The sequence below is a fragment of the Abrus precatorius genome, unplaced genomic scaffold, assembly GCF_003935025.1.
Source record: "Abrus precatorius isolate BTA unplaced genomic scaffold, Abrus_2018 Scaffold8, whole genome shotgun sequence".
In the NCBI taxonomy this organism is placed as follows: Eukaryota; Viridiplantae; Streptophyta; class Magnoliopsida; order Fabales; family Fabaceae; genus Abrus; species Abrus precatorius.
The window spans coordinates 20,701,028-20,714,685 of NW_020874428.1; the positions used below are offsets into that span (position 1 = coordinate 20,701,028).

The 13,658-nt window shown below is 30.1% G+C and overlaps 1 protein-coding gene across 1 annotated transcript; it reads left to right on the forward strand.

Moving 5' to 3' along the window:
- The first annotated feature begins 8,339 nt into the window (after window positions 1-8,339).
- On the forward strand, window positions 8,340-12,984 carry LOC113874421 (protein PMR5-like). The gene is made up of 5 exons (XM_027512643.1): window positions 8,340-8,677; window positions 8,886-9,057; window positions 9,595-9,773; window positions 10,159-10,317; window positions 12,651-12,984. Exons 1-5 carry the CDS (start codon window positions 8,340-8,342, stop codon window positions 12,982-12,984), a joined length of 1,182 nt encoding a protein of 393 aa, XP_027368444.1.
- Window positions 12,985-13,658: the final 674 nt, after the last annotated feature.

A 13,658-nucleotide genomic window follows, 5' to 3' on the forward strand; every position in this document is an offset into this window, starting at 1 on the left:
TTTCCTTTCGTGTAAATTAATTTTTAATAAAGTTTTATTCATGAAAAGTACTATAAATTCAGTTTCAATCTTCAAATAAATGGGTTCAAGTATTATTAAGATGTTATACATTGATTAGGAATAGAGTTAGAATACTCTTTATAAGCCTATGAGCTAACTTTTGAGAATAAATTATGTCTAAATTTCTTAACATAATATTAGAGTCTATTTAGTTTGGACGTTGCACTGGTCACAGATATCTTGTTTTGTTAGGTCCACTAATATAGATGTCTAGTCTTACAACTTTTGTTATAATAATCTCTTCCTATGAGTTAGCTTTTGAAAGTAAGTTTAGCTCAAATTTCTTAATCGGTGTTAAACTATAATTCAGAGATTATTATAACGTATATTCACAATTTAAAATCATAATAAACACAAGTAACTTTACTGTAAAGTGATGTTTGATATAAGAAATTTCTTATTTTTAAATTTCTTTCTTGATAATAAAATTAATAATTATGAAGTTTAGTAACTTCACACTCAATTACCATAGAAAAAAAAATTATTCCCACATAAGAGGGTGAGAAAATTTTTCCATTTATTTATGGATTAATATTGCTTCAAAAAATTCTTTAAATTTTTTTTAATTCTCTTCTACTAATTGTGAAAAAAAATTATTCCACTTTCTCAAAAATATAAATGCATTCCTTATTCTCAAAATGCAAGTCATTCATTGTAGACTATAATCCCAATTAATCCTCAAAATTATTTATCTTAAATCCTTAATCATCTTTAAAAGAAAATTTTGTCTCTTCTCTTCATCTAATCAAATATTAGATTGTGTGTCGAAATTAAATTTTACTTGTCTTCAAATTTGTTAACAAAAACTTTTTATTCTTTGTTTAGAGGCTAGAGTTTAAAGTTTGTTGGAGTCATTTAGAAGAATCAAATTTTTAAAGAAAGATCATTAGTTGTTGCTCTCATTGAATTTTTGTTTTATTATAACCTGAGCTTCCAAATTTGTTTACTAGGTATTGTATATGTTCTCATGTGTTGCATGTCTTTTAAATTTTATTTAATCAGTTATTATGAGTGTTTTCAAATCAATTTTACAATTTAAAACAATTTAATGCTCATGGAGGATGATCAACTCCAAGAGTGGTTTTCCATGGTCAATGAAGGGTTCCTAATACATTAGTGTTGATGGTGATGCGTAGAGGTTTATGGGGCTTTTATCTTATTTTGTGAAAGAAAATGGAGAATGATACAAAGAATTTCACATGAAATTTTCTTTCCATTGGGATGCATTTATAATTGCTAAATACTATCTAAGTTGACATTTTTTTTTTATAGAATTTGAATGAATAATTCTTGTGACAAGTGTTTTATATATTACTAGTTTTTTTTTGTTGTTGACAGGTATCATTAAATTTAAATAATTTTTCAATAAATAATTAAAATATTGGATGAAATTTTAAATGTAATAAATTTTAAAGTGTAAATTTACAGTTTTTAATGATAAATATTATATTATATTAAATAAAATAAAAAAAGTTTAAAATTTAAATAATATTAAATTAAAAATAAAAGATAATTTATAATTTAAGTCTTTTGACTGTAACATTCTTTTTTTCACTTTGATCTTTAACTTTTAAAAGTTTCAAAACTTTTAAAAAATATTTTAAATAAGTTTTTTTTAAAGTTAACTCTTTTTCTTTTTTTGTTTTATTTTTCATGTGTATTAATTATCTTCTTTCTTATATATGTTGCATCTCTTTTCTCCTTCACCTATCTCTATTCAACTTTTTCTTTTTCGTCCTTTTCATCTTTGTCTTTTTTATTCGTTCTATTTTTTTTTTTTTTTTTTTGTCTTCATAGATAACTAAGTTAATTGGCCTATAAGCCCCTTTTAAAACAAAGTATCAATCTAATCCTAGAACTATATTGGATAAGTAGGCAACGTCAAATACAAAAAAAATAAAATAAATCCCCCAACAATTTTTCTTTGTGGAAACGTCAAACTGAATGACATAGATGGCAAAGATAAGGTTGTTGGAGTAAGGTGCACTGGTGAAGGCAACATTGAAATCAAAGGAGTAGGAGGTGAGGAAAGAAGAAGAAGAGGGAGGAAAGATAATTTAAAAATACTCAAATTCAAGAATTAGTACTAACAAATTATATATAAAGATTGGTATATCTATTCATCTAAAGTTCAAGATTTATTATTTATTAAACTTGTCCCTATTTATATAATTATAACTTAACAAAAATCAAATTATTGATATAAATAGTGTGTTTGAGCTGATAATTATATAATATATCATATTAACAATGCATGACATAGTATTTAAAAGCAGTCAAATAAAAATAATAATACAACTAACAACTTTATATTTAAGAGGAAATTTAAAACCTGAACCAAAGACAATAAACCATTGGATTGAAGCATATGAAACTAAAATAGAGTGAAGGTTTCAAATCACAAAAGTATACCTCAAGCATGTGTTGATTATGAATTTGAAGGAGATAATATATATAGTTTTTTAAAATGATTTAAAATGATTTTGCATCAAATGTTATGTGAAGATAGTAAGCAGATGGACTTTTAAAATTCGAAGCATTTTGAAAAGATATTTTTCTTAACTGGTAAGAGTGAATTTGAAATCTATCGTTAAAGCATATAATTTTTTAAATTTCTTAATCTTTTTACACTTTTTCTCTCACTTATCTTCTATCTTTTATTACTATTACAAGTTGCTTCCTCTTTCTCTCTACTACAAATGTTAAATGTGTCATTGTTATTGTAATTCCCTTCTCTAACATTGATTCTCATTTAGTACTCTCTATTTAGCTTCAATCATTTTAATGAAACTATAAAGTATGGATAGAATTGGGTGAAATTTTCTTAAGAATCGCAATTTCACAAAATTAATTAATGTCACAATATCAAGATCAAGAAACCAAATTGCATTATGCTAGATTAATTTTTTATGTTTGCAATAAGTTTTATGTTACAAATAACTATCTAAACAATCAGTTTTGTAAATGACAAGATTTATAACATGTGAATTCAATTTTTATTTTATTTTGAAATTTCTTGAAATTTAGAAATTTAGTAATGCATTTTTTTTAAAGAACACGGTAAATTAATGAAACCAAACTTCCTGAGATTAAAATGTATTAGATAGAGAAAATGAGATAGAGAAGTCTAGAGTTGCAACATCCAGTTTGTAATAGTAGTTAATCATTAAAAATAATACTCATAAATAACATTAACTAAAAAAGCGAAACCTTGTGAAAGTGGAACATTGAATATATTCTCTAAGAAAGATATGAGAGGAAGTAGATCCAAATCTAAGAAAATGATCTTAAAAAAATTTAAATAATATGACGATAATAAAAATTAATAAGTAAATACAGTTAAAAAATAATATGACGATAATAAAGTTATAAGTATGCTTAACAAAAAACAAAATAAATACAGCTTTTAACTTATTTAATTAACATAAAAGATTCTATAACTAAATTAGATGAGTTAGCTAAATGAGCTTATTTAAGTAGCCTGCAACATTTTGAAAGTCTTAACATAATTCTTTCTTTTATGTCTTTTTATGACATTTTGTTATTATCAATTAATTTAACCTTTAACTTTATCAAACATTTTAAAGTCAATTAACTAAAGGATTACTTAAAAGAATCTACGAATAAATCCTGAAAACTAACATTATTAGGTTGTCTTTATAAGATTGTTTCCAAGCTTTTGACAAATAGGTTGAAAGGGATTTTGGATTTAATAATTTCAGAAGAACAATCAACCTTTATTCTGGGAAAGAATATGTTAGATAGTGTGCTTGTGGCTACTGAAGCAGTTGATTATGTGCGGAGGTATAATAAGAAGTGTTTTAGGTTAAAGCTTGATTATGAGAAAACGTATGATTCGGTAGAGTGGGGATATTTTTTGTTTATGTTACGTAGCTTTGGATTTTCAGACAAATGAGTCAGTTGGATGGAAGCTTGTGTGTGTGGGGAAGCCTATCAGCTTTGATTAATGGTTGTCCTACATTAGAGGTTCATATTGAGCGGGGCCTAAAACAGGGGGATTCTCTTGCCCCTTTTCTTTTTTTTGTGGCAGCGGAAGGGTTAGGAGTTCTTATGCAGAAGACAGTAACTTGTAGGTTGTTCTCTGGTATGAAGATTGGGGTAGGGGGACTAGATATTTCTTTGCTGCAGTTTGCGGATGACACATTGATTATGGGAGAGGTTTCGGTGCAGAATTTGTGGACTTTGAAAGCAGTATTGCGTATCTTTAAATTAATGTCAGGTATAAAAATTAACTTTCATAAATCTTTTGTATTGGGGATTAACACTGGTGATGACTTTAAAAACTTGGTTGCAGAGTTCCTACATTGTAAGATTGGAAGTTTTCCATTAAAGTATTTCAGGTTACAGTTAGGTGTTAACCCGAGAAAGCCTAGTGCATGAAAGGGTGTGTTAGAGGCTCTTAAAAAGCAGTTAGCGTCATGAAAGCATGAGTATTTATCGATTGGAGGTAGGGTGACTTTGATTAATGTTGTTCTTAATTCTATGTCATTGCACTCGTTATCCTTTTTTAAGGTGCTGAAGTTGGTAATAAAGGAGATTGTCACTATCCAACAAAATTTTTTATGGAAGAGTGTTAAGGATGAATCTAAAATCCCCTGGGTGAAATGGAAAACGGTATGTAGACCGCGGAAGAATGATGACTTGGGCATTAGGAATGTGCAATGGTTTAATTGAGCGCTTCTTGGTAAATGGTTATGGCGAGGTGTTAACTATTCTAGTTCATTATGGGTGCGGGTGTCAGAATCTAGATGTGGAGGATTAGCTTCTTCTATTCAGCGTTCATCAGTTCACAACAGATGTTCTTTGTGGTGGCGTGATTTGCTGGAGGTTATTTATCAAGGGAATTCATTGCTGGATGAGAAGTTTGATAGAAGTGTGGGTACAGGTTTACACACTCTTTTTTGGAGAGATAAGTGGGTAGGCGGGGTGCGATTGTGTGAAGCATTTCTGTGATTATTTGCGGTGGCGAGGAATGCTAAATCATGTGTATTGGAGAATGGTTTTCATGATGGCACTAGGTGGGTTTGGAATGTTAGTTGGCGAAGAGGACTCTTTCAACATGAGATCTTAAGCTTTAATCTTTTGTTGGAGTTTGTAGATCGAGTTTCTATTAAGTTACTACAAGAAGATAAATGGGTATGGAGGGCAGATTCTTCAGGTTGTTATTCAGTGCAATCTGCATATTCATAGCTATTTGAACTTTTTAGTGGTCCTAATATTGTAGATCAGTGTACGGCAGATGCCTTGTAAAGGTTATGGAGAGGAAAAGTCCCTCTTAAGTGTCTAGTTTTTTCTTGACAATTGTTATTGAATGCACTTCCTTGTAAGGTTTACTGATTGATCGTGGTGTTCAAATTAATGATATAACTTGTTGCTTCTGTCATGATTTGGAGGAACTTCTAACTCATTTATTTTTAACGTGTTCAGTTTCATCTCAAATCTGGTACTTTACTGCGCGTTGGCTTGGATTCTCACTGGTTTTGCCTTCAGATTTATCGACTCACTTGCTTTCTTGGGTTGGTGTTGGATGTAGTAAAAGAGAAGGAATATGCTTATTAATTGTTTGGGTAAGTACAGTGTGATCTTTATAGTTGCATAGAAATAGAATTGTATTTTTCAATGGTGTTTTGGATGAGAGGGAGGTCCTAGATTCTATTATTCTGAGATCTTGGAAATGGTTATCACTTGTTAGTAAGGGAGAAGTTATTATGTTAGCTGATTGGTATTTGAATCTACGAAATTGCATCTGTCTTAATTTTGCATAAGTATATTTTTGCTTTTTATTTCTCTGAGTAAATAATTTTTTCTGTGTATATGGGTTTTGAGTTCCCCTTGAACTCTTTTTAATAATATTTGTTTTGCCTATAAAAAAAAAATCTTGAAAACTAATTTATGACTTTCTTTAAGTTATTTTTAGCTTATTTTAAAAAGCTTTTTGACATAGAGTTTATTTGAAAAACCTTATCAACATATTATAGTTTTTATAAGTTATTTTTAACTTATAATAAGAGAGAAAGTTTTGTTGTTGATTATGATCTTCCTTTTACTTGAACAAAATCTCTAATAAAAGATACATGCATGTAATCTAGATAAAAAAAAGAAGTAATAAACATTAATTTTTTTTAAAAAATAATTATAATAATTTAAAAAATAAAAATTTTAGTCTTTCACATGAGATTTTACGGTATATATTTTTAATTTCTAAACTTTAAATGGGTTCCTAATTCCTACACTTGATTAGCACTTAGGTTTAGAACTTGTATGAACCCCATGCTTCGGCTGGTGTAGCAAATAGTACCTATGTGGTGTTTCCTCGGAAATGCATGCAGCTTGCTGACATATACTTGTCCATCTACATAAGCTCCCACCACATCTCCCTATTTGAAGATTCAGGTAAGCCCCTAACATTCATGAATGCGTTTGAGTTCCATTATAGAACTAATGCCCATTCTCCAGTATATAGAAGGTAACGTTTGGAATTTATGGCAGAATCATCATCGTATATGAGCTCAGCAATAGTGCAAGTGGATGTCATTTGACACTAAAAATAGCACCATCACCATCCCAACCTTTTGCAATTGATAAAATGAAATTTTAATTGAATCTTGGGTCCTCACTGTTAGATTTTTTAACATTAATATTAATATTTATATTAATTTGTAAATTAACATTATTAAATTATTATAGATATATTTGTTATTAATTATGAAATAAAATAAATATGCATAATTATTATTAATCGTATAGATTTATGTTTGGACTTTTAGTGAGAATGACCTATGATGAGTTGGACCATTCTATGTGCCTAGTGAGAGGTTCCTGCTCTCATCTGATTAGGTCATAACTGTTGCCCCATTAGACAGTTACTTGTGTGCGATAAGAACAATCAGAGAAGAGAGTAGTACACACTCACTTGTGAAGAAGAACTGCTTATGGATCGTGCATTCTCATCAGGTACGCGTTTAACGCACTTATGTAATTATATATATATTGTTGGAAATATATTTTGATGTTATGATGTGTGTTATGTATAATCAACAATACCTTTATAATTATATAAATTTTGCACTCACTCCTTATAGTTTTATCATTGGTTTCTTTATTCAAAATAACAATGGAAGAAAAACATGTGTTAGACAGTAAAGAATGTTTAAAATTGAATTAAATTATTTTCATAATTGAAGTTACAATAAGAACTAAAACTTGATATCGTTACAAAGAGGGCAGTTGAGTGTTTGATTTTTAGTTTTTAAATACAATTTTCAAAATAAAAATAATTAATTTATAACTTAATTTTTAAACACTTTTTAGCTTAATTTTTAAAACCAAAACAAATAGTTTTGATTTTAATTTTAGTCCCAAAATTAATTATTTAACTCTCTTAACTATCATGAAAGACATATAACCATCGAATTGAAACAAATTGCAAATATCTATATCGGCCAATGATATTTTTTTTATCACCATTCGTCATTTACATCACAATTGAGATTAAATATCATCATCTTTAATGATTCTTATCGCTATAATAATAATCATTGTTATTTTATCGTCATTTTCATTACCTTTTTGTCTTGTGACCACTATCATTAATATCATTACAACATGAATGCTAATATTACTTATGTAATTGCTAGTATTAAGCTTGTTATCACAATTTTTACTACCATTGTTTCTATTGCTATAAGTTCATCACTACTGTTCTCTCACTTTCTCTGCACCTCCACCTTCCTTGCCATCCTTGTAACTAAGCAAATTTAATTTAAGAAGTAAAAAGTAATTTATGTAATTTAAATTTAATATTTGAAACTGAAAATTGAAATTAAATATATTTAAATTATTAACTAAAAAATAGTTTAATTTTAAAAATAAAAATCATGCCAACAAGATTTAAAAGTTTTAAATATAAGGATTAAAACTAAAATTAAGAAAAAAATATTAACACGCTTTTATGTTTATATAATTGAACTGTTTTGATGTATGACCCGGGGGTAAAAATTAACCTTCCTTTGCATAATTATTCAAATTTACTGTACGGCGCTAAAAAGTTGCATCGTGACCACGTCCATCCACCTTCACATGCACACAACAAAACAGTTCTAAATTTTCTTTAGAATTTATGACACACCCCAAAGCAACACGACCCCACCTTTTTTTATATATATTTGAAAACAGTTACCTCCTTTTGCTTTCATGTCTATGCCTTTTGGCTTTCACCTTTCTTCTGTTCTTTTGCTCCTCCCACATTAGATTCTGCAATGGCCCTTCTTTGCCGTCAAACTTCCTTTTATGTTGTAGCCTCATTCTTCTCTCTTACTGTTCTAGTCTGCTTTCAATGCCAGGTAGCTTCTTCAGCTCTGTTGTTAAGCATGAAGCATCACCATAACCATATAAACCACCAGAGACCTATGCTCCAAGCCAACCAAAGCACTTGTTCACTGTTCTTGGGTTCTTGGGTCCGTGATGAATCATACCCTCTTTACCAATCTTCTAGCTGTCCAATCATAGACCCAGAATTCAATTGCCAAATGTACGGTCGCCCAGATTCTGATTACCTCAAATACCGTTGGAAGCCCCTCAACTATAACCTCCCAAGGTACAAACAAAACACCAACACTTGACACGACACGACAACAATAGAATGTGTATATATGTATCCTAAAAAATTATGGTGGTGTTGTGTTCTTTTATGTCACTGAATTTGCATGGTCTTATATGTATAATACCTTAATGCATTACTAGTTTACTAGTAAGTATCCTGCTAAGCAAAATCTGAATGGTTTTGTGGCATTGTGTAATGGTAGGTTCAATGGGGTGGAGTTTCTGGAGAATATGAAAGGAAAAACCGTGATATTTGTTGGTGACTCTTTAGGAAGGAACCAATGGCAGTCTTTGATTTGTATGTTATCTGCTGCAGCACCTCAGACACAAACACAGTTGATCAGAGGAGATCCTCTCTCAACCTTCAGATTCTTGGTTAGTCTCTACAAAAATTTCTGAACAGTAAATGAGTAATCACAGTAATAATACCCCACTGACATATCCATACAGTTTCCATTCTCAGTAATATTTATATAAGCCAAAATACCACTTTCCCAATTCTTGTCTGAGTGAGATTTTGGAATTTTGGTTGGTAAATAAGAGCTAAGAAGAGCACAACTTTTCTAATTTCCAGCCGTAAATAGTTTGTTTTCCATCTTTGTTAAGTTTCATTCAAGATCAAGGTGAGTAGGGTAATATTTTTTTGTAACGGGACAAAGAATCAGTTAAAGAGTGTTTGTGAGATAGTGTCAATTAAAATATGAGATGTAAGAGTCCAATTGTATGGTTTTTGTCTGTGAAAAAATCTCTCTCTGAGGGGACCCTAAGTACTGTCAGGCATTAAATTAAATTTGTCAAGTTGATGCAAATGCAGCCACATCATCTTCACGTTTTATCCTGTATGGCATAGACTGTGCAGAAAAAAGAAGCATTTAAGAGAAGTTTAAATTGGGCTGGATATGGTATGTGCAGGACTATGGTGTGAGCATTTCATTTTACAGAGCTCCTTATTTGGTGGAGGTGGATGTGGTCCAAGGGAAGAGAATTCTGAGGCTGGAAAAGGTAGATGGGAATGGTGACGTATGGAAGAGTGCTGATGTGTTGTCATTTAACACAGGACATTGGTGGACTCATCAAGGATCTCTTAAGGGGTAGGCAACAATATCTTTCCCTTTTGTGAACTTCTCCAAGAAAGGCAAATACTTGTCATTGTTAAGGTATTAAAAGAAAAAAGTTTGATGAAAAAATATTATGAATACACTTTTTTTATGATTTTTCATTTAACTCAATCTTTTTAATGTTTAATTTCCTAGTTAGTACCCTTAGCATGATTATTCAAGGCAAATAAAAGATTTAAAAATAAAAATAATAAAACCTAAATACTACAAATATTAAATGTAGTACAATGTTAAAGATCGACGCATGTTATTAAAATAAAATTTTAATTTTTTTATTGAAGAAGACAGTAATAATTAAATATTGTTTTTTTATTATTTTAAGTTTAAAGTAATTTGGTTTTGGAGAAATTGAGTGCAGGTGGGATTATGTAGAATTAAGAGGTAAATACTACCCAGATATGGATCGCTTGGCAGCTTTGGAAAGAGGTATGAAAACATGGGCTAATTGGGTGGACACCAGTATTGATAGAAGCAGAACCAAAGTGTTCTTCCAGGCAATTTCTCCCACACACTACAAGTAGGGACTCTCCTCTGACTCTATTATCTTCAACTGCTTTCTCTCTCTTGCATTATTGTGTTGGCACTAGTATTTGATTTCTAGGTTTAGCACCTCCTAACAAGAAATTTGCCCTAGGAAAACACAGTTTAGTTCGGTACATGAGAAACAAAGACATTTTGGTTCTATTTAATTAATAATCTACTTATAATTAACTATGAACAAGCACCTTCATATTTATAATTGATAATAGTAAATTATTGATTAAACTTTTTTGTGTGAAAATTGATTAAATCAATTTGGGTAATGATAATTAACCACACATGAAGCATAATGCCAAACTCTCTCCTCAAGTCAAACTGCACTTACCCATTTGATTTTATCTGATGAGCTGTGTTTAGGGCTGGGAGTAGGACCCTTCTTTTGACTTGGCTCTACTAGCTTGCTCATAGATTACTGCAATTTTTTCGGTCGAAAAGATTATTGCAAGTTGTATCTCGTGGTTGAAATTTATGGGTTGATGATGTCTCTGTCATAGGTTTAAATCTACATTGCACTTTTGCTCAATATAGAACTAAAATCTATTTGATACCAAAAAAAAAAAGTTAAACTTTTTAACTAGTGACTAATTAAATAGTAATTCATATAATGTCATTATCCTACTTTCTTAATTTTACATGGGTGATTACATCATGCTGCGTTTTCACTTCACAACTTCAAGGATATAAATTCCTCTATCATATATTTGCATCCTTACTAAGTTTTTCTTTTTTAATTAATATTTACAATTGTTTTAGGCATATGACTCCAGCATTACATTATGATTGGTCACACCGTTATATAAATAAATCGGAATTTCAATGTACAGAGTTTATGATAAACTATATCAGCCATGTTATCCAAAGAAAAAGCAAAACTTGGAATTTGTACACATGATTTTTTATATTTATTTGTTTTATCTTTCTTTCCTTTCAATCATATTATCGATCACATCTTTTTGCATTTTTTTTTCTAACTCTTTCTTTTCTCCACTTACATAACACCCTAAAATGGAGTATCAAACAATCATTTCCAACAAAAAAAAAGAGGTAATAAAAAAATTTGAATCTATATAAAAAAAAAAACCCTCTGCATAAATAACAACATTGTTGATTAATAGGGGCTAATTTAGACTCAGTATATTCCTCAAGAATAAAATCACGTTCAAATAAACTCTAGTCAAGCTAATTGACAATATTATCATAGCAACCTTAAACAAAGATCAATATATTTATCAAATCAAGGTTATCAAAACTATGCAAAGGTACTTTCTTTGTCGCCACACAAAGTAATTCATGGTCGAATGAGTTTGCAACTGGTTCTTTTATTGCCTTTCCACAACAACCCTGTCAGATCATGAGAAGGTCGTTTTTCCTAGTGCAGGATAACTGTGATGCATGTCCTGGAAAAAAATAGTGTCGGTGAAATAAAACATCTATCCATATACATTATGAAACTAGTACAATCAAAGCTCCCAATTTTTCATTTTTCTTCCCTCTCCTCAATAAGCCATTCTTTTTTATCTGTGCATGTCACGTATAACATGTGTCTTTTGGTCTCTCTGAAAATTATATCTAGCATATTCCCATTGGAAAAAAGCTACAATATCAGAAGATCTCCCATGCACACCAATTTCAAACAACTTATATTTATATCAGATATGGGCCAAAAGTAAATGTGCTATATAATATGATGGGGCAAGGCTGTGGCATAGCACATGGAGATGTCCAGGGTTTGCAACCGTGAATAGATGATTCTCCAATTTTGATTATGAACCTAAAAAAACAGCTTTTTAGTTTTGTAGCTGGCTTCACAACCTCAATAATTTCCAACTAACTTGAGTAGCATTAACCCATGTAGGCTTTTGACATTAATAAGCGTTGATATACTTGAGAAAAAGAAGCATTGATATGTAATAAAAGGTAAAATAGTGATTTGTGTTTTCCAAACTAAATTCATAAATTTTGCAAGCTTATCTTTGTACTTTTAGGCTTAAATATATTTTTATCTTTGCATTTTTATGAAAATTTGATTTTTTTTTTTTAACTTCAACATTTTTGTCTATAAAACAACATGACTAATTAAGAAATTGTCACATATCAATCTTTATCACGTCAATTCTTTGTTAGTTGACATATCAATAAAAATAAAAAAAAAATATTGAATTAAAAAATATCAGAGATTCAAAAAAATAAGGAACTAAAAATAAAATCTTGCAAAAATATAAAGATAAAAAACATTTTTGAGCCCTTATTTTTATTTCAAAATTGAGGACAAGTCACGCTAAATTAGATGGTACTATTACTAATATGCAGCCCAAATGAATGGAAAGTGGGTGGGACAAGTGTGATGACAACAAAGAATTGCTATGGTGAAACTGCACCAATCAATGGCACAAGATACCCTGGAGCATACCCTGAACAAATGAGGGTTGTGGATATGGTTATTAGAGAGATGAGAAACTCTGCATATCTTTTGGACATCACAGTGTTATCAGAATTAAGGAAGGATGGACATCCTTCCATTTACAGTGGTGAATTGAATCCTCAGCAAAGAGCTAACCATGAGAGAGTCGATTGCAGCCATTGGTGCCTTCCTGGATTGCCTGATACTTGGAATGAACTATTTTATGCTGCTTTGTTCTACTAAATTATGTTTTTACTAGCCAATTACCATGGTCTTTTTTTTTTTTCTTTAAATAAGTTTTAGTTGGTGATGATGCATTAATTGAGGGTTGCATGATTGCAACTCGTTGCAACTGTGAAGTTATGGATGTTAAGGAAACGAAAATGTTTTTTGTTTCTCTATTAATGTAAAGAGTAAATTCCATTACTATGATATTAATTGAAAGGTTTCACTTTTCAGCACGTATAAATGGAAGTTCTAGAGGATGAATGACAGCTTAGCTTGGACACAAATCAGTAAAAGGGCTTATCTATAAGATTTGGTTAATGACATTTGCATAATTTGTATTTAGATTTAGTTCTTTATTTGTAGAAAATTATTAATCTCATCATAAATTCTTGTTATATTGATAGTTTGTCCATATCTTAAATATACCTCTCCCCCAATATGATGGTTTGTACTCTACAAACTGTTAAAGCTAATGTATTGATATCACCATTTTCAAATAAATGCCTCACCCAACTTTTAAATACAGCATAAGATTTAACTGTGCCCAATGTCACCGGAAAAATAACTACTTAAAACTTACATCCTTTTAATGATATTGATATGATAGTAATGATTCAATAACTTTCTTAATTTTTGTGCTAAACTTAAATAATGATTGGTTTGAAAATAAATAGAGCAATTAACTGAAT

Excerpts from the sequence above, each read along its gene's own strand:
- LOC113874421 (XM_027512643.1), top strand. The coding sequence starts at position 8,340 with ATGGCCCTTCTTTGCCGTCAAACTTCCTTTTATGTTGTAGCCTCATTC. Across the intron at positions 8,678-8,885 it reads CTCAACTATAACCTCCCAAG|GTTCAATGGGGTGGAGTTTC; the intron begins GTACAAACAAAA and ends GTGTAATGGTAG. Across the intron at positions 9,058-9,594 it reads TCTCAACCTTCAGATTCTTG|GACTATGGTGTGAGCATTTC; the intron begins GTTAGTCTCTAC and ends TGGTATGTGCAG.